We start from the raw sequence: 27,226 nt of genomic DNA, 5'->3' as shown, positions 1-27,226 counted from the left end.
CGGGCTTTGTTACCTCTCATGCCCTGCTTCAAACAACATATTGCCCAGAATAACTCTATTCGAAAGATCGCGCTCTCCGTGGGGCTCATAGCGGGACAGCAAAGACTTGGTTTGCTTTTGCCTTTTATCGCCAAGACGGTAATCGCCGTCAGGCCAGGCTTCGGCATCTACATCTCACGCATCTACCAACTGAAAATATATAATATGTTTTCATAAAAAAGCAGCAAGAGAGGGTAGAACGGGAATGAGAACACCTGAAAATCTACCTGCAGTGTATTAAGTAGAGTTTTTTTTTTTTTTTTTTAATCAATCGAGCGCACCACAGGGGGTGGACGGCTTGATGACCGCCACTCGAAATAAAAATTAGAATTTAGAACTTGTAAAAACAATCAAAGGGAACAACACATTAAACATGTCCCTCGGAGCAGCGCGTCACTTCATGAAGACTCTCAGTGCGTCGGCTGCTCTAATCCTCAGGAAAGCCTCGATCATACGCCACGGTAACATGCACTGAGTACTATTAGTTGTAAGTGAGGGTATGGGAAGGAGCGGTTTTTTTGGCGGGGGGGGGTGTGATGCTTCTGCGCTGGGACATCGTTGATGTGAAGAGTAGAGTGAGCGTGATCTTCGGGATGCCTTGCGATGCCGCCCCCTCCCCGACGGAGTTAGGATGACCCCAGTAGGGGCTGGCGTTCTGCTGGAGAAGCCTGGGAAAGAAGAGAGGACAAAGGATCGCCATTTCTCCTAGCCAACTGAGCATTCGTGAGCACTGGGCAAACAGCCCCTCTCCAATCATATGGGAATGGAAAAAAAAAAAAAAACAATAACAATAATAATGATAAGGTTAAGAAACTTGGTACCACATATCATAACCATTACCTCAGTTAAACATGATTAAATTGAATGGTTAGGAAGCTGCAAACAGGATTGCAGTTCAGGTTTGCAGGTTGTGTAACAGCCGCTCACCTGAGGCTCGGGGCCTCGCTGCCAGCACATGAGCACCATGAAGACCACGCCCATCAGGATGCCCAGGCCAATCATGATGAAGGGGATGTTGACGACCACGTTGCCCATGGTAACCACGGCTTGCAGCTTCTTGGCTGAATCCTCGTCGACAACCACGCTCTGAGAGAGAGGTGCCAAGACGGACATTGGGAGTCATCAACAACGCACCAGCGCCATGTAAGCCAGGTTAATCTGCTAGCCTGGAGAAAACAACGCCTCTTGCTTCCTGTTGGTAGGGATGTGGCCACTCTACTGAGAACTGGCAGTAAGGCCAAAATTCTTCTTTGAGACACAATGTACAGCTTCCTTGGACTGGCTTGCCCCCCACCCCCCACCCCCCCACACCCCCCGGGGGAAGTGGGCTTAACTTTCCAAAGATTCCCGAGGGACACCAACTTGTTTTTAGGAAGCGACACATTTTGGCCCTCCCATATCAACAAGGAACAATTACTGTGATGTTGGATAATAGCAGCTCAAGGGTCGGGCTCATGTGGCGGAAACTCTTTTTCCCTCCAAAACACTGGTAGACCTTTGCAAATCCAGGATAAACATGTGATTAAATGATTACATTTGCTTAGCAGATGCTCACATTCAGAGCAACTTACAATATAATACATGCTTACATGCTAACAATTTTTAGATGATATCCATTTATACTTGATAATTACTGAAGAAGTGCTGGTGAAGTACCTTACCTAAACTTACAATAATAGTGCCAAACCTGGGATTTGAACTGGCAACATTTAGTATGCTCCTTCGCTTTTAATGCTCCTTTCCATTCCTCAAACTGCCAGGAAGCAACAACTAAGGCCTAATTACCTAACTAATCAGTGATCAAGTCTGACAACTTATTTCAAAACAGTGGTGATGCATGCAGCAATGAGCACACCGCTTCTGTTTAGCACACTGCATCAGCCACAGCAGTGGTTGACTACAACTATATGGATTTTATAATCCTGACTCTTGAAACACTGAAAACTGGAGTCATTGAAGTATCTAATAGAACACATTTGGCGTAAATGCAAAGTTACTCACAAGTGCAAGCCATGCATTCTCCATATATTAGATTTACAGATCTACAAAATAATTCTGCCACTCTGAAATCCATACAAACATTACCACTTTAAAGCCACAGGATTTATGCAACCGTATTTTCAATCTTAAAGTGTTCTAATGAACTAAACTGTCATTAGCCTGGTTTAGGGCAAAACCCTCTGATGGACATTGTCTTACTGTCCCATCCCTGGTAGCTATGGCTGTAATTACCCACAATGCTTTGCAAGAGAATACAATGAACTGATACATTATTCATGATGCTCTACAATAAGGAACAGTGAACAGATATAGCTGTACAGGGAATCCTCAGTGGATAGAGCAGTAGTGAGAAGATTTATTAGGCGTACTAGAGGATTTCTGATGATGTAATGTAGCAGGAAAAGTCTGGCCATTTGTCTTGTGGCTAAATAAATTTGCATCCAAATTCATCAGGTTAAAGTAAGGTTAAATGGCACAGAACCACATGTCAGGCTTCAGGGTCATTGTGGTTATTTCTGTAAGATACCCCAAAAAAGGGTCCAACTCACTGTGCTCTACAATTATGGGGAACGCCTTGCCTACAATGAGGTACGTAACAATGATGGTTTCTTCCAGCAAAGTAACCTTTACTCCATTTGGCCACAGTGGTTAGGGTATCAGGCCTTTGCCTAAATGAATGGAGACTATTTATATCCTGCTATTTTACATCCACATTGTCAGAGTGTTTAGTAAACACAACTTCATCGAGAGTTTTCTCGCCACATGTAGTTCTCTTCAATTGTCTGGGACTGATTCTTATCAGCTTACCTCTAGCCCACTTCGGTCTCTGCCGTGAGGTGGAGCAATGTTTTCAAAATTGATTGATAATCCATACGAAGTAACAATGTGAAGGAAAACAAAGACTTACCTCATTGAGATACATCACGGGAAATACCAGTGTCTTGACATTGCCGGTCTGGCTGCAAGGAGAATGAGAGAATGCGGGAAATGAACTTTATCCCAAATAAGACAATCCCTCCCGGTTTTCCTTCACCTTTTGTGGGAACGTGCTGTTTTGAGGCACATTATGCTTTATTAAAATTAACATCATGCTCCTGAGTGGCTCAGACGGTAAAGGAACTTGCAGCACAAGGGCAAGTTGAGCGCTATGGCTCGGGTTTGAAACCAGCCATGTAGTTTGCAGACAATGACCAGCAACCCACACTGGCAGAACAAACTGAATCTTCAGATAGCGCTGGAAGGACGCTATGATGCGGCAATGGCATTTGCCCTCCTGATGCAGCGTGGGACTTGTAGTGTGAAAAACAGTTGCGCCTCATGCGTGCATGTGTATCGGAGGACTGCATGTGTCTTGCCCTGCACTCCTATCTGGGCTCAGCACCTGTCATTGTGATGGCAATGAGCTGAAAGCATAACTGGCAACTACTAAAGCTGGGTGATAAAAGGTGAAACAATGACATAAAATAATAATGTTGAATTATAAAAGTATTTAATATTACAGCATTACGATAATACTGCATCCAGTATAAGTGTGATTCAGTGATTGTAGTAATGAATCAACTACACTTTCATAGTAAGAAACGACACGGAATTCTTCTCCTATTTTGTACTTTCGTGGCCTCCTTACAGCATTATGGAGGTTGCTATGGTGTATACTGTATCACCCTGTTTGTAATATCAGACTGATATCAGTAAAATTAGCACTCTGCTTTGAATGCATGGAGACATGAGTAAAGGCACTCTTCATAATCAGTGACTTTGAGCCAAGCAATATGATCAAAACCTCAGCTTCTGAAATTAATGCATTAATTCACTATGGATGTACCAGTCTGCTTGACTAAAAAAGACCTACAAAGCTGATGCTGAGTTTGACCCACGCTGTGGAAATTGTAGGGGGTAATTTTAGAGGTTTAAATTCTGCTATACGTTTACGCACCAAACGGATTATTTATACACTATGTTGGTATTCTTGGCTCCGTTGGGGTGCTGTATTCGGTTGCATCCAAAATGGGTGCACTACTGGGCCAACTGTAGTGGGATGGCTTGGGAATCCAGCCCCTTTCATGTCCTTATTTAGCTGAGGATATGTGGGTCCATTGAAACTGATCTGTGCCATCCCAGGCCTGCCTCTCCACACTCAGAAAGGACATTCTTGTAAACCTGAAGTTTTATAGGTCCTTTTTTAGTAAATAGCATTTATTACCACACATTACCGTAATGGGTGGTAAAAAAAAAAAAAAATCAATTTTCAACAGCATGGTCAAATACCAACACTGGAAGCATTAACAGTCAGAATTTGTGTAAGCAGAGTTATGGTCACAGTCAGACTTACACACAAAACTTGTAAACCTGTCTGTGATCATCAGCAGCACTACCCTTTTCATTTGTTGACCCTACCATGAGCATATGATAATCCAATGACTGCACTGCACACTTGAAGGCCTCTTCACCCCCTGCCTCGCCTAAAAGGTCAGGGCTTTGCCACCCCCAAAACACGAGGGCTTCACCCCAAAACTTGTCCTGCTCACTACCACTCCACTGACTGACAATGATTTCTTAAATAATAGTGATTTCATCACAATGTAATTAATTGGTACCATGTTTCTCTTCTAAAATTGGCACTAGAAAAATAAGGGGAATGTACATAATACATAAATATGCTTTAGTATGTAAATTTCTCCAATGATATTCACCCATTCATTCAATCAGTCTTTCATTCACGTATTCACCTTGTTCAGTAAAAGTTACAGGGAGGGTGAATAATACTGATAATTCTGAACACTTGCTAAAAAGGCTTCATGAAACATGTCTACCATATATATTTATTGAACATGTGTACTTATTTGGATTAAGCCACAAAGCTTCTATGATGAAAACTTAACATCAATAAAACAGACAAGTGATAGATGCCATGCAGTTAGTCATCTACAAGCATGTAGAACATGTGTCTTGACCTCTTTGCTGTAGAGTGGTTACACGGCTCCAACTGCTTCCTTAAGCACCTTAATTTGAAATTTCCCACAGCAACCCTTCATTTACGTGATACTGTATTGTAAGAAAAGCGCCTAAACTCTTTTTGGCATACAAACCTCAACACGCTGAGGCTGTGCTCAGATTCTGAAATGAAAAATCTGAGAAGAAATCCGTCACCCAAGTCCCAAGAGGATGGTGCCGTTACAGCTGACTGGGTAGTGAAATGGTGTTTGACACAGTGAGAATACTCCTCAGAGTCAGTGCTGGGAACACTTAGGCCTGGTTGCGTGCCGAGATTTGGAACCGTGTCCTCAGCACTTCAACAGATACACAATTTGTTCCATTTCCAAAAAGAACATCCTTTTTTAGGTCTGTAGCCGTCTAGCATTGTCAAGGGAAGAAAAGGAAGGTGCAAGGGGAAAAATATGTGGAGAGTTTAGCCAGGAGGGTGTAAAATGGGAAGTGTGTGCTCCAAATATTTAAGAGCAGGAAGTTCCCAGTATTGCCCAAAGCGCTGATTTTAGATCAACAGTTGCCAATTTTTTCTGATAATGTAGAGGAATTTTCATTCCAGGACAGCAGGGTGGTTCAGTCGCACGCCAGTCTATGGTCAGCCGGCAAGTGGCTCATCTCCACCTTTACTCACGCGTTCCTGGTATGAGCATTTACATCTGATGGCAATAACAAAATACAAAATGACTCGTCTGAACCCCACAGCTGCACTGGCACACACTACCAAAAACAAAAGAAACAAAATGTCAAAAGGGACATTCCTCAACAGCTAAAATTTTGCAGGATTAAAACACATTCAGGTCTTACCATTAAATTAAAAGAAGGAATGCAATCATTTAAGAAAACAGCACCATTGAATAGATTTTGTTTTTTCCCCTCTTACTTCATACGCAGTAAATTTGTTATGTACCAGACAAGCAAAGTTCACTGACTTCCGTATTTCTAAAAATATTGATAAGCTCTGACCATCTGGATTTGTGAAGAGTAAAGTCCAGGAGTAACGTGGTAATCAAAATCATAGTACTGTTTTTGGCAACTGCCCACGATCTTTGGTCAAACTCAAGGTTGCCTTTTGCTACTGCAGCACAAACTTCAACATCTGTCACTTTACAGCCTTGGGCTGACTTCACTCTTAAGTCCATCTTGAGAGATCCTTAAGTGAGTGTCACTAAACGCAACTATTCAGATGCGTGTGTTTCTGTAGGATTCATTCTGCTAATTTATGAAGCTGGAAGGATGTACCAACCTGTTCAGACCAATGCTGCTAAGTTAATACAGTTCTTCCAATGCTTTGACACATTCTTTACACCAAATGGGAACAGAATGGGAATTACTGGGCATCTTGCTCAGCTGTGGCAGTGTAGCATAGTGGTAAGGAGCAGGGCTGATAACCAAAAAGGTTTCTGGTCCAAATCCCCAACGGGGCACTGCTGCTATACCCCTGGCCATGGCACTTAACCCACAATTGCCTCAGTAAATATCCAGCCGTATGAATAGATAACATGTAAAAACTGTAACATATGTACGTTGCTCTGGATAAGAGTGGCTGTTAGATGACAAAAATGTCATGTGATGTAGCAAATTAGTGGGTGTCAGGTGACAACTTCCACAACACTGACCACATTGGGAAAAACTATTTTCTCATGTTGCATATGTAACAGCCACACCTAAAGATGGCAATAGCTTCAGTCACATATAATTTGTCTTCAGATACCCTTTCCCGATAGGACACTTCATGTGAGCAATTTGAACCTGAAATATTTGCCTTGGAACTGGAACATTACCACTCACAGATATCTCTCATTGTCAACAGGGTAGAAATAAACAGTTGTTTATTTGTATGGAAACAGGTCCCTTCTATACCCACTGAAATGAATTCAACAAGGACATTTGCATTTTAATGGCTCCAAGCTGACACAGTATGGGCCGCACAAGCTGACTGTTTGAGAGCTCAGGGAGAGCGCAGCATGAAAACAAAAACATATGGGAAGAATTTCCTCAAGAGCGTAGTCAAAAATGTTTTCTACCCTGCAGCAAGTGAGTGAAATAAGCAAAGCAAGAGCTCAGGAACAGAGGGAAAACAGACTAGACCTGAAGGGAAGCGGGGAACAGCCCTCCCTACTCTCCCCCTCCGCTGACCGACAGTCACCCCCGTTACCCTCCATATTTAGATACTGGCAAGCGCCAGTGACATGAGGTCAGAATTCCCCAATAAATCAGGTTGCAATCCTATCAGCTAACAATGTACAAAACAAACGCTCCTTATGGGAAAAGCACTATCCTCCTCTTCCACAGCGCCAGTGGAGGGGGCGTTCCCGCACGTACACATGCGAAGGGTGCCCTGGATAGTATCCCAGGAGGCCTTGCTCCTTATCAGAGTGGGAAGGGCCCAGTGCATTTCCTCTGATCAGAACCAAGACTTTGGCAAGAACTGTGTGATGCGTTACGCTAGTCTCGCAACTACTATCCGTGGTTTCATAATGACCCAATGGCACCGCATTGTATGTCGTGTTTCTTTTTTGAACGTTCAAACTGTGGACCGAAAAGGATAACTTGTGTAAGCAAACCTGCATGTCACTTTTAGTTGTAAAATACCTCTGCCTCACTTGTAAGTCCCTTTGGAGAAAAGCGTCTGCCAAATGAATAAATGTAAATGTAAAATAAAATTACAAAACAGCGCAGGGTCAACAGTCTGCAAAACTGAACAATTACTGGTCCTCCACCTACCTCTGACTTTAGGAGAAAACCGAGTATATATATATATATATATATATATATATATCCTGTACATGCAAAGCAAAAACAACAGCATCCTGTATGTGCTGTAAAACACTGCTTGGTTCCAGACCTTGGCAGTCTACCCTCATAAATCCCATCAAAGACAGCCTCTTTCATGCGCTCCAAACATGGAGAAAATTAAAGGGATCCCAACATCAGCTGGCACAGCTGTGGACTGCGATTTCTGCCGGGGTATCATTTCCCCTCCTTTAAATGCGCACAGCTGTGAGAAGAAGCACTCATCTTGCAATAGCTTCCTTCTCCCTTTTGGAGGCTTGAAATATCTCTGCTTGGTCTACACTTATTTTCAGGGTCAACAAAAACACTGTCACACTGCTAAAGCGAAGCCAGGTATAGAATAGTAGCTCTGGCTGGGGGAGTCGTACAACACACAGCACTTTATCTCTGAATGGGGGAGTCATACTAGAAACTGAATGATACCTCTGAATAGGGGAATCATGTTAAACATGGCACCATGTGTCTGGATGGTGGAATCATACTAGACATAACACTATATCTCCGGATGAGGAAATCTAAGTAGACATATCATTGTATCTCTGAATGGGGGAGTCTAAGTAGACACATCACTGTATCTCTGAATGGGGGAGTCTAAGTAGACACATCACTGTATCTCTGAATGGGGGAGTCTAAGTAGACACATCACTGTATCTCTGAATGGGGGAATGCTACTAGACACAGCACTATATCTCTGGATGGGGGGGATCATAATACATACAGCACTCAAGCTCTGACTAGTGGGTTTAGTGGTTCAGACAGTCTCTGTGGTCCAGGGCAGTGGTTCCCAACCTTTTTTCCTTGGAGGCCCCCCTATTTGTATCTAAGAAAAGCCTTGCGCTCCCCCTGTGACCTTTGGCGCCCCCTCGAGGCGGGCGCGGACCCCAGGTTGGGAGCCATGGGTCCAGGGGATGGCCTCTCCCATTTGACAGACGGTGTGCCCTTGCAGTGCAAGGCTGCTGGTGACAGACACGCACAGAGGGACACGCAGCTCACCAAGTGCAGGGCCGCTCAGAGCAAACAGAGGGATGCAGAGAAGAACTCTAGCCAAAGGAGCTCTGCAAACGAGCCGTATCCTGACTGACGACAGCGTAGGATTACTCCTTCAGGTCATTCAGCCATGCTGAGGACCTGGAGGAGAGCCACCGGGAAATCAAACCAGAATCTTTTCTCCTCTTTTTCACTCTAACTTGGGAATCGCAAGTTGCACATCAGGCTTGCCCCACTGTGACATCATCCACATTTAACCGCAACAAACGTAATTCTCCGATTCCGGCACCGCCGTGGACGCCCAGTCACTCTGGCCAAACAGCACGGCCCCGGATTCGAACTTACAATGCCTTTGGCTGCAGGGCTCAGGATTCCCCAGCAAAACACAGCCATAAACAAAACAGGTTTGCACTGTCAGGCTGAGACCTAGGACCTGGGTACGAGCCCAGCGGCCAGAGTCTACAGCAGCGGAACAAAGCGGCCTCTTCCTCCCACGACAGGGGTGGTTGCGGTGGCACGGTTTCCTCGACTCACTACTTTCACCCTGTGACTTGTCAGGCGCCTATGAGTCATTCAAATGGTGTCAGGGAATATGCGCGTACCCCCCAGTTGCCATTTTCTTAGCGGCGGTGTACTGTGGGATTTGTGTTGTGAAAAATAGTCACTCCTATGGTTGGCAAAAGTACAGATACTACTGAGATACTAAATTTCAAAAGTGGTTCGAGAGATTCACTGAAATATTAGAAGTACTGCTTTGCACTTACACGTCAAACTAGGCACATGTCTGTGATCTCAGCACCATGTTTAGCACTGACGCTTGTTACTGTGTGGTTAGTGGTTTCCTGCTTATGCAACTTTTCATGCCACTTTATTAGATACACTGCATGAATCTTCTGTTTATGTCTGCCCAAGGACACAGAACCCACTCTTCAGTGCTGATCTAGGAATATAGGATTTCTCTACCCCACTGCTAACCTTAATTTAAGAAAAAAAAACCCTTATTTGGGGTGTTCTGATATTTTTTTGGCACGGAAAAAGGTATTGAATGTTGTGAGACTGAACCGTTATCAAGTTCAGAATTCGGGTATTGTGACTGCCACAGTCACTGCTGTTGTGTGGGTGTATGGGGGGACTGCATTTGCTACCCCCCATTTTTGATTACATCAGACCTGCTTACCAACACAACCATACTACTACCTTACTGTAAATGGTCCAGACTGATTTACTGTTTACACATGGAATCTGCACAGCACCTTCCATCAAAAGTATTGCAAAGAACTGTAGTGAAAAACAGCTACACAATAGGGTACTACACAGGGGTAACTATACATTGGCCACCAGTCAGATGCATCGAGCTGCCATTTTAACAGCATGAATCAGACCGATACAGCAAAAATGATACACTAACTTACACTTTAAGTTTACACTATAAACTTTAAACTTCTGACTGCCTATATAACATACACTTTATAAATAAAGTAATTAATATCATCTTAAAATATCAACTAAACCACAGGGGGTTACTGAGGGGACAGATTAAGAGATGCATAATTGGTGTAGCTAAAAAAAAACCCTTCCCTTACATCTATTTCCCTCTCTTTAATAAATGTTATGATGTCTATAACGACCACTGTAATCAGGGCCATTTCTGGGCATATCATTGGAAAGCCACTCCCTATGTGCTCTGCACTGAAAGGCTTTCTTGAGTCATTTGTCTGCCCTTTACCAGGCAACCAACACCCCTTCCAGTAGCTTCCTTAATGCCATCCTATACATTAATTGAGCTGTCATAGGCAGGCACAGGTTCCATGCTTTATTGGTGATCGAAACACTAAGGCAAGGGTGTTGACTGTAACAGCAGATAAAACTGTTGGTCAGCACTTCTGGGAACAATAATGTGAGAGGGAAAAAAACACCCAGGCAGGCAGTGACTCATTATGACAAAGCAACTGGTACTGCCATGCGCTAATTGATAATGCTGGAGACTGGAGACCTGACTGGGCCCAGTCTTCCAGTTTGAGTTTTGATTCAGAAACTGGTACACTGTTATAACACATTATACAGCACAGCAGGCTGTCAGAATCCATCATTGTGACCTATGATTGGCAATTCTCTGCGATTGTGGCTCCTGTCAAGAGTACATACAGTATTAATAATGTAAACAGTTCTTTTATGCAAAGCTCAGTTATGGTGTTACTGAATCTCCATTTGCAGTATTAACATGAGCGTATGTGCAACACCTTGCAAACTGAATGTGAACACATGGCTGAAGATAAAACATATCAATAAATATATCCATGAATGTATATAGAGAAAAATAGCAATGTATTTTTTACGCGGAAAAGTATACATTTAAATAAATTGTCAGTCAACACACTTTTTTACTCGGTCTGTACATTAGAAGAAGAATATAATCTTATGGGAATTCACACTGAAGCAGGTCTGATTTCACAAAGCCAAACTGTGCAAACAAAGTTTTCAAGTGAGCTTCTTCCCCATAGTCAAATAACTGACGGCAGGCTTCGGTATTTTGAATTCCGCAAAAACAAAATTAAGTTGCAAAGCACGGATTACATGACCTGGTGCGCAGTAAATTAAACCAATTTGTTATTTTGTGCTCCTACAGAAAAAAAAAACAGTGACAGTATAAATAATACATAACCTAAACCAAGAAGACATTGCTGACTTTAACCTCAAAGACAAGTCTCAATGTTGCTATTTTTGGTCATAAACAGGTGTGCACGCCCATCCTTTGGTTAAAGGTGCCCTTATTTTGTTGACAAGATCAGTCCTGTGTTACTGTGCATCTTCTGCATGGACTGAAGTCGGCAGAATGCTCGAAAGCATCCATGCCAAGTGTGTGGGCTCGGTGAAATTACTGCGATTTCACACCTAATGCTGTCAGGCTGGGAATTGACAGGGTTCACCAAAGCGGGGTGTTCACCCACAGCACAACAATCCGAAAACCTCACTCCCCTTCCTACGCTTCCAGTTACAGCCGCATTCCAGGATGCTCACAGTCTCCTCTGGGCACGATTTATGCTTACTCTGGCCTGGCCTGTGAAAAGGCCGCAGGACCGTGGGACATATTCAGCACTGTCTGTTTTAGCAGGCAACGTGGTTGGGTAGTTTACGAGGGATTACGTTGGGTAGTTTACGAGGGATTGTTTTATTGATTAGCATACCCTGTTATCGATTGCATGTGTTGCTGCTCCAGCCTTACATATCTGTAGCAGTTAGAAATCACAGCCTTAAAACTGGATAAAGCAATTAAATATCATGTCCTTCCTCAAACAGACGTTGCTCTCAGCTGAGAACTGTCTAATTGTGGAACTGTACACATCCTGTCCCCGTACTGTCGCTATACTTGCTGTATGCACTTTTGTAAGTCGCTTTGGATAAAAGCGTCTGCTAAATAAATAAATGTTAATGTCTGGCCATGGATCCTACTGAAATGAACAACCATGTTATACACATTACTCTCTGAGCAGAAAAGAAGTAATTTAAGCCCAAAGCACATTTCATGCAGTTTAGCAAAAAAAAAAAAAGAGTAAACAAGTAAAACTTGTTTTTTTGGTGGGTCTCCTTAGGCCATTCCATTATTTTTTTTTAAAGATTTTTTTGTTTATTGAATTAACCTTATTAGTAATGGCTTGCCAAATGTTTATTTGGCCAGCAGATACATTTTTTTCCTGCTGTAATGCAAAAATATGTTTGTTCCTTCCTCTTAATATTTCCAACTCCATTGGCTGGACTTTACCCTTCCTCTCCCATATGTTTGCTTGGTCACTGGTCCTGTTTTTTGCAGTTCAAAGGCACAGACCGCAGCTTATGCCAGTGGGTGACTGGCTGAGGTGCGGTCAGGGGTGTCATTTTCCCTGAACGGCATTAGCACGATGGCTCTTTGTAGGTGCCGTCCGGATGTGAAACTGTTTGCAAGTGCGAGCGCGGGCGCAATGTTCAGTTGTGTTGCATTTGCGTCAATGGCCCCTCCGGGGTCGGGGTGTCATAAACTTTTAACCCTAGAGCTGTGTCTCAATCTTCTAACAGGGCAGCTGCTCTGATGTCTTTCCCATGCAAGGGGCGAGGCGGGTCGCTAAAACAAGTCACGGATTATCCATTAAAGTGTCCCCTCTCCTAAGGGTCTCCTTCCTGCTTCTGGAGGACTCGTTCCACGTGCTGCCACAGGCTGCGAGCCCGCTCACCCCCCCCCCCCCCCCCCCCCCCCCCCCACCACCCCCCAACTCCCCACCCCCCAGCTCACAGGTGGTTCAGAGGGCAAAGGGTTTCTCCGCGGTGGATTCCTGCCCACCGCGCACATGGTAGCTTCAGAGCTCCGTGACTCCGAATTACAGCGTCATTTCTCATAAACAACCACGGCAGGGGGTGGGGGGGAGCGGCTGCGGTAGAGAGAATCTAGAACGTTCTTTTCTGGGAAAACATGACATAGATATTTGCTAAGGCTGACACAATCAAAGCGGTGCTCCAGCAATTAAGCAGACAAATGATTTCCTGCTAAGCAAATGGAGACGGGCTAAGCGCAGCTCGATGGAGACTGAAAAAGATTACTAGCAGGACGGGCTCCAGTGTAGTCTGTTAAACCAGTCCCAATGCGCCTGTGTCCAGTTTAGAAGGTTAGACAAAGACAGGGTCCCTCAGGGTCACGCTAGCCTGTGGGCGTCACCCTAAATAGCCACTGGCATGTCATTCAACAGCCCTGGAGTAAAGGGGTCAAAGGTCAATTGATTTACATCAACTGGCACGCCTGCAAATGTGTTTGCAAGGTCCAGACTGAGTTCTGCTTTTCCCTTTAATCAGTTATCAGCTCTCTCGCTAAAAAAAACTCCAGTAACATTTTTGAGACATACTCTTGAAACAAAAGTCAACAATACACAATAATAACAAAGTTTGAACCAGAGCTAAAGAAATGTAACCATAAAATGAGAAGCGTACGAACACCCTTCAATATCACGCAGTAGTTTTTAGCCGGTCACAGATGGTGTCAAGGTTAAATGAGGTGACATCCTACTGAAGGCCATAAGTTCTTCCATTCTAAGGTTTTGATTGATTTGCTTGAAGCAAGCATGACAGTCTTCACACCCTTGAGTGAAATGAATAAGGTAATCTGCACGCCCTCACTATCTACTGGCATGGTCACTTTATGCTGGCACGTTATTTAAAAAAAAAAAAAAAAAATGAAAAGCCAATGCATATGTCATCATCACTGACCCTGATGCCCTGTAACAAATACCTGTTCATAACAGAAATCAGAATCCTGTGAACACAGATCTTTAGAAACTTACACCTCCTTCCACTGCCTGTACACACTGTGCTGGAATTCAGCATGCGTTTTGAGCATTAATGTTGAAATGCGATACGGCTCGGTTTCAGGGTCTACTTTCCAACCATGTGACAGTATTAGAATATACACAGCGAAAGTTCAGCCAATCAGGTGAAATTTTTGCGTCGACCCTTCGAAGATATCCTCCTCCGGGTGCTGACAATTTGATATCATTTGAGGCTGCCATGAAAAAATTGTAGCCAATCACTTTTGGACTAGTACAGATGACATCACAAATCTGCCAGAGAATCAGCTAAAATTTCACAATTTGGCTTCCATTAAGGGAGTGAATCCTGTGATTTGTTATTTTGTAGATTGCAAATCTTACATCAGAGGTGTCATACACTTGAAATAACATTTAAGGTTTATTTGCATTTCATTTGAACCATGACAATAACCTGTACCCGATCTGTTTGCCGTTACTTCAAAACCATGACAATGACTGTCTCCACAGGTGCTCCCTTCGTGTAACATCAATAGAATTTCATTTTAAACAGCATTAAACTGAAGAAAATGAAAGCAAGGACTATATTTTGTAGCCAGGAATGTGTGTGTTGAGAATTAGGAGCACAGACATTTTGAGTGTCCCAACGGTGTTTGTGGCATCACCGTTTGTTGTGTTTTCAAGTCATGGGCTTACCTGAAAATAGGAATCTTCTCAACAAAGACGTTGACTTGGAGCCGTTTTGCCGCCCTCATCAGAATGCCTGTGAGCTGGGAAGAGAGAGGATTTTCAGACCGCACAGAGCCGTGTGTATGAGAATCATCACAGGCCAACCGCAACATGCTTTTAACTCCAAACTCATTTTTTTAACCAGTGGTGTCCAAGTATCATCCAACCCACTTCAATACCCGCTGCCTGATACTGGCAGTGAACATTAAAATGAAACTAGGGCGCTACAAAACAAGTTTTGCTATGCTATGCCTTAGTCTCAATATATCTAACCACAATGTGCTTTGTGTCTCTGTTTCAGTTTAATTTAAGGAAGCTTTTTCCCCCACACACATTTTCCACTCATTTAAGCAACTGCCAAACACTCATTTTTGCTTAAGAGACAAACAAAAGCAAACAGTTTCTTGCATTCTTAACTGAGAGTTCATTACAATCAGGGGTAAAGTGAATGGATCTACAAAAAGGAACTTCACTGCCCTCTGTTGGTGGTCTTAGAGTTCTAACGCATACTGCCAGCTATAACAGAATACAGAAATCAGGTTCTGTATCACAGCACCATCAGTGAGAAAAACAGCAGCACATTATCATTACAGTTAGGAATAGGACATCTTATAAAATCGATCATAAACCTCTCCAATATTTACGCAGCACAGATAACAGATTACATGATCTGGTGGACTTCGATCAACGCAGCGGCTCGGCTATTATTAACACTTCTGAAGAAACACAACTGCCGTCACGTATCCAAAACGATTTACTGTGTCCAAAACTGTTAGGCATGCACCCACGGGCTCACTAAAACTGATAGCAGATTATTCAGAACCGAAAAGTAGATGGAAGGGTATACACTGCATGACGTTTTAGGGCTTTCTGTCCAAGAACGGCCAGCCGGGACAGGAGCGGGCTGATTAATGAATTTACTGACTGACTGTCTCAATCACCCGATGACACAATATTTCGTCTTTTACGGAGCTGAATGACAGGGTGTACCGGCCGACCTTTCAGCTCCTGCCGCTGCCATTAACAGCTGGAATAATAATCATGACGATGGTGCTGGCGGCAGCCCAGTTCTAAAACCAGCAGAGGGTACGGGTGGCAAGGGCACTGAGGGCTTCGCATGGATCGCCAAAAAGAAAGGGGACCCTACGCTGAGCTGAGAGGAAAGCGAGGCTAACCGCTAACGCTTGCCTCGGTGCGGTGCCGAGGATCACTCATGACAGAAAACCTGACAGCGAGGCATGAACGCTTATCATCATTACTTCTGGCCCTGGTACGAACCCCCCCACCCCCCCACCCCCCAATCATCCGCATTTGAACAACACAACTATAAATCCTCGCTTATCAAGCAGAGGACTTCAGACTAACAGTCCTGGCCCTCTTCTTGAGGTGAAAATCTTCCTGTTTTGCCGAGCTTTTGGTGTGCCCGGCTATCTCCTCTCGAGGAGAGGATTGCGCATAGTCCGCAACCGCTTAGTCATTAAGATCCACGGAGCACGCCAGATGCCTGTATTCATGTCAGTGTGACACCAATCAAAGCAAACAGCCATGGAACACACTGAGGGAGCTGAGATACTGCTTTTTACAGACCTCTAAACAGCTCAAGGTTTATCGTGATAACGAAACAGAATCCCTGCATCCAACTGCAGGGATTCTGACAACTTGACAACTTTTTGTCAAACTACATATTAATTTATTAATGAGCACACAGTAAATCATCTGCTTTCATATCTTTTTGTTGTAATTCTTTATAACAAAAGCTCTGGAGTAAATGTGTGTGTGTGTTTGTTTGTGGGTATGTGGTTTGTGTGCATCAAGTCAATACGTTAAAGCACTCTCAGCCTTTAGTATTTGGTGAGTTCTGACAAGACAACCCCCATTTATTGTCAGGCAAATAAGTAAAGATTCACAGCAGACAAACCAATAAGACCCATTCCACTGAAAATTCAAAAGAAGGAAAACTGGTAGATGCACCGCATGGTACTAAGCAAACTCTTTCAACTCTGCTATTATTTCCCGGAATAAAATCCCAATTTATTGACACGTCTCTGGTTCAAGGACTAACTCCAGCACAGTAACATTGTATTTGTGTGCCCTCTAGTGGTCAACATTTAGAAACACTACCTATTGGAAACAAACCGGTGCACTTACCGGATTGATGTCAAGGACAGTCTCATGGGACTCTTTCCTTGGTTTCATCCCGATAATGTCCTCAACATACTTCTCATCTGCCTGATAGAAGTGTGGTGATGACATGATAATTGGCGCATCTGCGAAGAAAAAAAGAACGAGAAAATATCTGGTTATTGGTATTACATTACCATTTGCACTTATACCTATTGTGGCTCCTCTCCAAAGTAATGGGTGAGCCCTCAGCTGTAAAATGATTATTTGTCCATAAACTGCCTCAACCTCATTGGTGGTACAGTACTGAGTCCAACTATAAGGTGGCCAGGACAATAACGGTGGCACTGGGTGGATGACACCTTAAACGCAAGGCCCTCTTAGCACAGCTGGGATATAAGCACCGGTGTCCTGACTAAATTCAAAATCTCTCTCTTCACCTACTCATCCTCCGTTTTAACTAGCTGAACTAATCCTGACCCGTTCAGCCCTCGTGAACCCATGTAACACCAGGTGAATGTTTTATATCAGTTATATATCGAAGCGAAGTGCGTTCCCCTCCCCCACCTCCACACGCCACGCTGTTGAAAATGCCATGCTGTTACGCAGGCCTCGGCCTCACCTTGCTTGCAGACGCTGACGTTGAGCAGGCCCGAGCCGAGGCAGTTCCCGGCCGGCACACAGAAGCCGGCGTTGGCCGGGTTCACCGACAGGTTGGCGAACACCTCGCTGGGCGGGACGAACCTGTAGGCCGGGATGCCCCTCACCAGGATGTCCTTCTCGTACCGGGCGTAGAGCGACCTGCCACCAAAACGGAAGACAAGAAACGCCATTAACCTGTGAGACGATAAACTTCTGTGTGACTTTTTTTTTTTTTGGAAAGAGCAGATCCATGCGGTGGTCGCTAATGAAGAGGAAGCCAAAGCACACGCGGCTGTGGACCACTGAAACGGTTACGCTTCCCTTTTTGCATTCCGTATATGGTTTTGGATGACCCACTGGGTGTTGATGATATCGTGCTATATTTTTTTCCTCGGTCAGCACACTCTTTTTTTCCCTCATCCGAAACCGGCGTATTGGTAAGCGCTGACCTACTTTTGGAGCTTACTGCCAGTCTGTGGCACTGTCTTTGCTCCCCTGATCCAGAGCTTTTAAACCTCCTAAGGGTCTGTACCCAGAACTGAGTCATGTCACGGGAGTCAATAGAAGATTACAAAACGGCCTTTCGCGATGCACGCACGTGACCAGAATGGCCCTTGGTGGCGATGTGTAAGAAGGCGCAGCCAACCTTTCCTAAATCACTAGCTTGCTCATCAGTTTAAAGGGAGGTATGATATCTAACGTCTGCGAATGAAAAGTGGAAAATGAAAATGCCAACTTCACGGAGCTACGAGACCAAAGTCTGCAAGCACCTCCTTAATCTAAACAGCAGACATGACTAAATGCTGGCTGAGGTCTAGCCAAAGGAAAATCTGCCAGATTTTCAGCAAGCGCGAGGGATAAAATGGGAGTTTTTGCCATGACCCCCGCTGACCCCGCCTCCCCTGGTCCAGTTGGATGTGGGCGGGCCACACCGGACTGGCGCGCTAACCTGCAGAGGTCAGAGGAGAACATGTAGAGCGTCTCGCCCTTGGTGATGATGGGGTGGAAGGCGGCGGCATTGGTTCCGTTGATCATGTTGCACTCGTCCGTGCTCCACCAGCTCAGAGACCTGCGCACAGCGAACAAGAAGTAAGGATGAGGAAAAAGGCAGGACTCAGGCAACACCTCACATTAGCCTTGGAATGGGTTAGCCTATCTTATCATGAAACCAAAACGACTGCACTGAAGCTCAGTTTTAGCCAGTACTGCTGTGAACTGACCTTTGGCTGAACGTCAATTGACCGCATAATCAGCCAGAGCAACGTTACAAATGATATTCTTTGTGTGCTTGTACTTACATATGCGTGCTGTAGTCAGTTCTTTACACCTGGCCCTGTACCCTTTTCTTCTATATACAAGTGGTCACAAAATTGCCCTTGGTAGCTAAATGCATGAATCAGATACATAAAAGCACACATATTCTACTAGACAGCACATGCAGGAGAATGTGCCGGAAAGGAGGCGTGTACCTTTGTCCCTGCCACTCAAACACCCGGGCAAAGTCTTTGTAGTTCTGCTGTCCTGTGAAGAACACATACTCCCCATCGTTTGAGGCATTCATCTAAAAATGACAGATCAACATAAGAATGGCTCATTAATATTCATACACCGTAAGTGGACAGAAGGGCTTTTGTGGACAAATTCAATAAAATCTGCAGCTCTTCGTGCTTAATTCAGTCACACCTGTAAACAACACAACATGAGTCCTGTACAGGGGGTGGAAAAAGAAGATCAAACAGAGACGAGTCGACCACAGGTTGTGGGTGCGACACTTGCATTTTGGAGCGGCAAAGCATGACATTTGTGCTGAGGTTGCTATTTTCCTCCTTGCGGCTGTGGTGTGGTGCCAGTGGGTTCGGCACTGGTATGTGGCAAACAACATCACTGCCATTTTGTTCTCCCCTGTCAAACGTGACAACACTGAAGTATCATAACACGTCACATTAAAACGTCACATTTTGTATTTGCTAGCTAGTACAGTAGAGAAAAGAGGCAGCTTGTATCAACGGAAGAGCAAGTGACTCCCGGCTGCATGTCATGCACAGTATATAGGATCCCAGCAGGAAAAGTGGGTAAAAGGTGCAAATGTGCAATGTCTGCAGGAAATGGAGGAACAGCAGTGTGAGAGAGCTGACCCACCAGACAACTCCTACAGCGTGACCACGTGGCCATATATAGGCTGTACTGAAGAGCAGGACAATGTTTAACTGAAAATGAGTTTAGCTAATATGCCAGTAAAACGAAAGGAAAAGCACTGTATAATTAACACAACTGATAGGTTGTGGATAGTGGATCAGACCAGTAAGCTGGTTTGATAATCATAATGGTGCAAAAGACATTAAGTTAAAATACTGTGCACAAAACTCAAGAAACAAAAATAATACTGCGCTGTCAGTGATTTAATGTGCTAGGTTCCTTTCAGCCTTTTTGCAGTGTTCATGTTAATATGCAAAGGTCTGATAAACCCAAAAAGAAATGTGAGAATAATTAATACATGAAATATAAAATTACCATTCATCTGAAAATCATAATAAAAATAATAAACTCACCACCTGAAAAGTGGTGAACTGTCATTATAGACTAATGCCACATGAAATGTGGTCACTTTTAAAGTTTTGTCAGTTACAATGGTAACTAAACAGTTACAACAGCCAATCCTTGTCACCCCTGCAGTTAGTGTCCATTGACTCCCATTGATTTCTGGATTGATTTCTGGATTGATTTCTGAATTGATTTCTGGATTGATTTCTGGATTGATTTCTGGATTGATTTCTGGATTGATTTCACTCCTATTATTGATCATAACTGGAGAGAAATTTTAGAACGATACACCTTATACGAGCAATGTTTTGGGTTTCGTTTAGTTAATATTTAATTAGTTTTCTGTACTTTAATGATTTTTTAAAAATTAATTTAAAAATTAACTTCTTTCACAAATTCACAAATTCCTGCTACAGCACTTTATTCTGTATTCGACTTCTCCACCGAAACCAATTATGAGGAAACATAACGATTTGTCACACTGCTGCCACAAACATAATCTGTCAACGTTACACCTTCAGCTCAGAAAGCAAATGCTCCCAGCCACTGTGCATGCTGGAACCATTATAATTTGGAGAGGCCATTTTGAGGAGAGCGTTAGTGCCCGCGCCTTGCATGCATTACTGCTGCCTAAACAGGGACCTAGTTGTGTTTATCATCGTTTATTTGATAACCTTGACGCACTAATCAAGAATGATTTACTTAGCTTAGCATTTACTCGTTAAACGTACAGCAGCAAATAAGTAAAGTACCAGCAGTGTACGTGGTGAATGTATTTTCTTCCTCTGCCTGCATTTCAGCATTCACTGCTTCTGTTGTTACTGGCATAGAGGGGGACATGAAAAGAGCACAGCATGTGCCGAGGTCAGTCCTCTCACCAGTTACTGAACTGCAGCCGACCCATTAAAAACCTGTTGGAAGATGTAGGAAGATGTTGCATGTGTCTTGAATAACATGTTCTCCTTCAAAAAGAGGCTGTCACCCACTGTCTATACCTAATACCTGTTTCATCAAATTCACACGACTGAAACGCTAAATTTGGACTCTTTTTCCTCAGCAAAAGTTTCTGCTGATAGTGTTAATTTTGCTGATTTTTGCTAATAACTCACTGATATTATTACATCTGATACTAGATGGCAAGGCACTAGAGGTTTCACTCAAATTTTATGGAAAACAACAAAGACAACAAAGTCGTTTTTCCAATTCAGGCGAGAGGAATAAAAATCAGACGCTTTTGAAAACTGGCCAGTCTGTAAAGTTCTCTGAGACCAGAACAATCACTCATTGTATATTTATGACCTCTGTAGCTGTGCTTTGCCTCCTCCAGAGGCAGTGCAAGTATAAATCCTTATGGTGTCATTTCGTTTATGCCAAGGGCTTGCCGGTTGTGAAACACTGCAGTCCGATTTCACATCAAAATGGCAGCCCATCAAATTGCACAAATTATACAATGACAACACGTTGCACCCCTTCCGCACAAACTGATGAAATATTTGCAGCAAAGACGCCAGCCCACCTTGTAGAAGAGGCCAAAATGGTAGTCAAGATCGGGGACAAACTTGGCGAGAGCCTTCAGCAGCTCGTCCTCGTATCCCCAGAGAAGTTCTCCAATAGTGCGCGTCACAAAGAGGCCTACATTTTGCGACCTCATGTAGGCGGAGATGAGACCGCTGATAACAGGATGGCCCTTAAACTTCTCCATCACCGTCTGGGGAAAAGAAAGACCGAAAAACCACTTTCAAGGGCTTGAATTAACCTTCAAATAAATACTGAATACACTTTTATAGACTTTTTTATGGTACACTTTTATACTGATAAGCATCTCATGGATAAAAAGATTACATATCATGCATCATCATACATGAAGATATGAAGCATCTTATTGTATATTGTATATGTCATATCTATGTCATAAATCCTTCAGGATCTCTCTGCCTGTAACTGTAGTTTGTTGATCCCTTGTGTGGCGACAATAGCAGATATACAATGTTATGCATATAAACACTAACTTAAAACCGTGGATACTAGATGTGTTAATTGCAGGAGGTACACAAAATATACAAAAAAAAAATCTAATATTCATAATGTCTACAGTCTTGCTCCTGTTTGGCAATAAACACATATTCCAGACAGAGGAGAGTAATGGAGTCGTGCCTACCACAGCAGGAATGTTGATAGTTCGGATGAGGTCATCCTCAGACCCTCTGGACATGTTGGGCTGAAATACATAGGTCTTTGGATTGACAGCAGATACTTTGGTGCCGTTGTCCAAAAAGTTGATTTCCTGCATTGGGCGGAATTCCCTACAGGAGAAATCATTTCAGGTCGGTATTCACGCTCAGAACTTTCCAAAACATACTGGTACTGGTTACTGGGGTTATATGCAAGTATGACATTAGGAGGTAGCCAATAGTATCCATAGGCAGCCGTTGCTCTTAAAAAGAGGCGATATTCAAAAAGTTCAGCCCTGTTTCACATTTGTGGCTGCATTAAATTTTTAGTAGTCCAGTCGTGTCTGACCTCCGATCACACGAGGAACAGAAATTAAATGGTGGTGGAAACCACACACGTTCCGCTGTCTGTTTGCTTAAAATAACAACCAAGCTGGTTGTCAACAGTGTTCTGCTCTGCGAGGCGGAGGTTCCTTGGCTGTCCTCGGAAAAGCCAACGTCACAAATGTGTGGGACATACAAAGAGTACACGGCGGTCCAAGTAGAAGCTTTTTTGTTTTTTTTTGGTCAAGCTGGGAGCTGCCAACAGAAAGCAGGCCAAAACAGAAAGATTTTAGGGCCTGCATTTTGTTTGTTGGAAGAAATAAAGACACAGAGAAGGATTAAAATCTAATGAAGTGGTGTGTACATGGCATAGTGGGTAACCACTCAGTGACTGTTACAAACTGATAGCCTTGTACTGCATTAAATTTAATTAAGTGCTTGATGGTGATACATTTCACCACAATTACAATTTAGGGTATAAAAATCAACTGCATCTTAATCAACACCATACAGTGCCCTCTATATTTATTCATACCACTGATTAAATTGTACAAACAATGCTATAAAACACTATGCTAAAATGCTACAAAAGAAAAAAAATGTACAAGTTAGATATTTTTTATGCTGGTGAAGGAAGGAAGAAGAGAAAGACAGGGAGGGGAGAGAGAGAAATACTACAAAACATCAAGATTATGTCAAACATGCTGGATCATATCAAACATCTGCCTAGTTTGCTACTACATGACAATATGTACTTTTACTGATATCAATATAGTTACTGTAGCTACTTTTATTCTGTGGGCTAGCTAGCTACTTGTTTTGCAGTGCAGTGTTGCAGAAACGTGATACTGTATTGAGACAAAAGTTGATGTGGTTTGGCAATCGCATAACCATGTTTTTATGTACCAAGAACTGACAAGAAGCAGCTATCTTATCACAGTAGTGTTTAGTGTCTAATTCCACGGCACATTAGTAATGCTTGCTACTATTACATTTTGAAAAGAAAGAGGTGCAAATATTTTCAACATAAAACGCACTTCAGATAGTCTTTGGTTTTATTAAGTCATCAATACCTTAGCATTGTCTGTCTCATCCTCTATACATAACTTGTGCATACTGTCTTTGTTGTAGCTGGAAAATACTGTTCTGTTGTTATGTCTGACTTGCTTTTGCAAAAATTGCTATCATTAAAGTAGTGAACTTTAGATTATATTTACATACAGGTCAAGAGGGAAGAATGTGGGACGAAGGGATGAACCATATATGAGTCACAGGTCTCCATCATCTCTTGAAGTAAATAAAAATGCTGACGTGGGACAGAAAATCAGTAAATGTGCTGTAACTCTGTGTATGAGTGTATAACAAAATGTCTTTGTCAGAAGGTTTCTTTGGGCCTTTAGCCCAGTGACATTATCTAGTTTTACATTTGAGTCACTGGACCAGTCACCACATTAGTCAAAGAATGTATGTGACATTACAGTGACCAACTGTATCTGAAATGGTCTTGTGAAATGCAATGCTTTTGAGTCTGACTTACAGTACCAGTCAAACGTTGGAACATACTTTTCTTTCTATATTTTTACTATTGTCCACATTTTAGAATATTAGTAAAGAATGGTATTTTGCAGTGACTAAAAAACAAATCAATCTGTCTTTTAAATTCTTCAAAATAGTCAAAAATTATTTTTTAAAATTAAAATTTTTTGGAAAGAAATTCATACATGGGCATCAATTTCACTATTTATATTTGTCTCAGAAACAAATTTCAAGCTTTTAAGCATAAGTCTTTAGATCAAAATGTCTTTGGATGCATGTTTCCCATTATCTTAATCGGGTGTGTCCAAACTTTTTACTGGTACTGTATATACAAATCTATGCTGTAAACATCAAAGTAAAGTGAATCTCACATTCTTTGCTTCCTGAGGTATAGATAACTGCTGCCCTTAAGGACCTACTAGTCTGTAGACTTGGGATCAATTTCATCTATTTGTACAAACCGGCTGGTACTAGGATTAAGGTTCTTTCTTCTGTAATTAGTGGCACAAGCTGCCTTCAACACTTCCCTCTTGACTGGGTGCCAGCCATCATATGACACCAATGCAATATGCAGAATATTGGTAGGCACAGAAATAGGCAGTGCACTGAACTACATGGTTCTTGCAGCAGTTTAAACTGTCTGTACATAACAGCTGGAATCCCTACCCAAAGCATCTCTTGACTTCATTTTCCAGCAAGGCTGCTCTGCTATAAAGGTGGCAGCCATTTTAAACAAATTCACGCCACTAAATTTACCTGTAGGTGTAAGGTCCTATCTCAGCCACTGCAGGACGATCACCGGTCAGCACCTCTTTCGGGTTGGTGACGTTGAAGAAGTAGAACTGCATATAGACCGGGGGAGGTGGATTCTCCCAGGCCTTAAATGCTTCTGTTCCATTCTTCAGTACGACCTCCTGTACACCAAAAAACAACGGATAAGGTTAAGTAAAAGCATTGGTGCATTATAGAAACCCACAAGAGCTAATGTATCTTACTGGCTACAGATAAAGTAAACGTAACTGACAAAATAATACATTAAGCTTGAGTCTAATTCGTACCAAACAATAACGAGCAGGAAACAAAATATGCTGATATTTATGTATAGCTGGTTACATGAGTGAGGAGATATTATATATTTTAATTTTTAACATTCAAAAGAAAAATTACTCATCTGGCTAGTAAATATTCAGTTTAAATCTCAATAAACTATAATACACCTAGGTTGCAGACTGGTTTCTGTCTAGCTGTACTTAAATTTGCGATGTTAGCTATCCTGGTAGACTGTCTTTCTGAATCACCACATAATTTGCTAATAAACATCATAATTTGCTAGCGATCAAGACAGTTATAGTCACATCGTACTGGTTAGTCTAGCTATCTATCTAGTCAATCCATATCATCACTTTAGAACCACCTGCTAAGAGAGGAATCAAGATAGCTAGCTAGATTTGAAACTAACTAGCTAGCAAAAACGTCGATGTGTTCCAATGGCTAACACTGGTTTCGACTTTTGCTTGCGTGTTTGAAATGAGGACTGAACACAACTGGAAAAAAACGAGCTAACCTAGTTAGGACAGCTGGCCAGCATGTCAACCCTAATCTGAGATTCTTCGAACAAGATTCGCAAACTTGCTGCTGGGCTACTTAAATGATTCCAAGCAATGAATTAGGACACAGACTGATCGGATCGCCAGCTAGCTAGCGTGCTAATGAACAAAACGAAGTCCCCAAAACAACGACAATCAACCACACTCAGCATAACATACCTCCTTTATCCGCGAATACAGTGCGTTTTGAAATACCCCTGACAACACCAAAGCAATGGATAAAATTATTGTTACTATTGACAGCACTCCGATGCTGTAAGTACAACATAACCTAAAGGTAATTATCATAGTTGTTTAAACTACGCCGCCCAACAACAAAGTACTCCAGTGAACCAATCTGAACTGAACTGAAAGGAGTGTAGGTACCGCATCGAGTTCACTTGGATTATTTACTGTATGCCGTCAGTCGTATGGTTTGGTTTGTCACAAACAAAGATCTCCTATTGGTAAACCGGCGACTCCTCCCTTATTTCCGCGTTGAGCTTTTGACAAGTATAGTAAGGTGCACTAGAAATGTTAACTTCCACCAGAAACGAAATCTCCTAACAAACGCGCCTAATGTGCACATTATGTTGACGAGATCCAACAAGGACCACAAGCCCCCATAGAATAAAACACGTTCTAATATTTTAATATAAAATATTTCATGATATGCCTTGTATGGCAGGTGCGCATAGCAATTTGACATGTGAAATTATGTCATATTATGAAATATTAACAGTTGTTTTAGTTGGATATTAACAGTTGTTATCCAAGGAAACTGGATCGATCTCATAGGGCAGCAAGACGTCGAGGCACAATTGGATCCACTTTATCAATCTCGTAACCTAAGAAAATCTCTGCTACTACTCACATGATGTTACGCTCACAGAGTCGTCAGTCCATCCACAGAGCTATACTGCAAAAGGATAGACTATACACCCCATGTGCTGTTAACAACAAGAGCTACCTGTCACGTCCATGCCATATACGCAGCTACCAAAAATACTTCCGTCGCATGAAACTGACGTCACTATAATCTAATCAGCTGTGTGGTGGGACAGTGCACCTGAATGATATATATATATATATATTTATCACCACCCGTTTTTTCTTTAATTGTTGCTTTAATGTGCCGGCCAGAAGCAGATGGCCCCCCCCCATGAGCCCGGTTCTGCTCAAGGTTTCTTCCTGATAGGGAGTTTTTCCTTGCCACTGTTGCCTTGTTGGCTTGCTCTTAGGGGGTCTCAGGCCTGGGAACAATGTAAAGCTGCTTTGTGACAACTTGTGTTGTAAAAAGCGCTATACAAATAAAAATGAATTGAATTGAATTGAATTAATGTCCCATAAGAAACAAAATGTTACCATTTATAAAAAATTATAATTAAAGTAAAATATAAACAGAAATTTTTTTAAAAGAATACATTTCTTGGTCCCTTAATTGTTGTCTCTCAAATTATCTCTTGCAGTTTAAAATGTACTT

At 42.6% G+C, this 27,226-nt stretch overlaps 1 protein-coding gene across 1 annotated transcript; it reads right to left on the bottom strand.

Moving 5' to 3' along the window:
- Positions 1-212: 212 nt before the first annotated feature.
- scarb2c (scavenger receptor class B, member 2c) lies at positions 213-26,138 on the bottom strand. Its single transcript, XM_036528557.1, has 12 exons — positions 25,924-26,138; positions 24,914-25,071; positions 22,285-22,429; positions 21,643-21,834; positions 19,055-19,146; positions 18,535-18,654; positions 17,566-17,744; positions 16,971-17,089; positions 14,790-14,863; positions 2,948-2,999; positions 967-1,125; positions 213-707 (listed from the first exon to the last, which is right to left on the bottom strand). The coding sequence occupies exons 1-12, from the start codon at positions 26,050-26,052 to the stop codon at positions 666-668; spliced, it is 1,461 nt and encodes a 486-aa protein (XP_036384450.1). The 5' UTR covers positions 26,053-26,138; the 3' UTR covers positions 213-665.
- Positions 26,139-27,226: the final 1,088 nt, after the last annotated feature.

Source organism: Megalops cyprinoides, chromosome 5, assembly GCF_013368585.1.
Source record: "Megalops cyprinoides isolate fMegCyp1 chromosome 5, fMegCyp1.pri, whole genome shotgun sequence".
NCBI classification, from domain to species: domain Eukaryota; kingdom Metazoa; phylum Chordata; class Actinopteri; order Elopiformes; family Megalopidae; genus Megalops; species Megalops cyprinoides.
The sequence above is the reverse complement of the archived record's forward strand: the minus strand, read 5'-3'. Positions and strand labels throughout refer to the sequence as shown.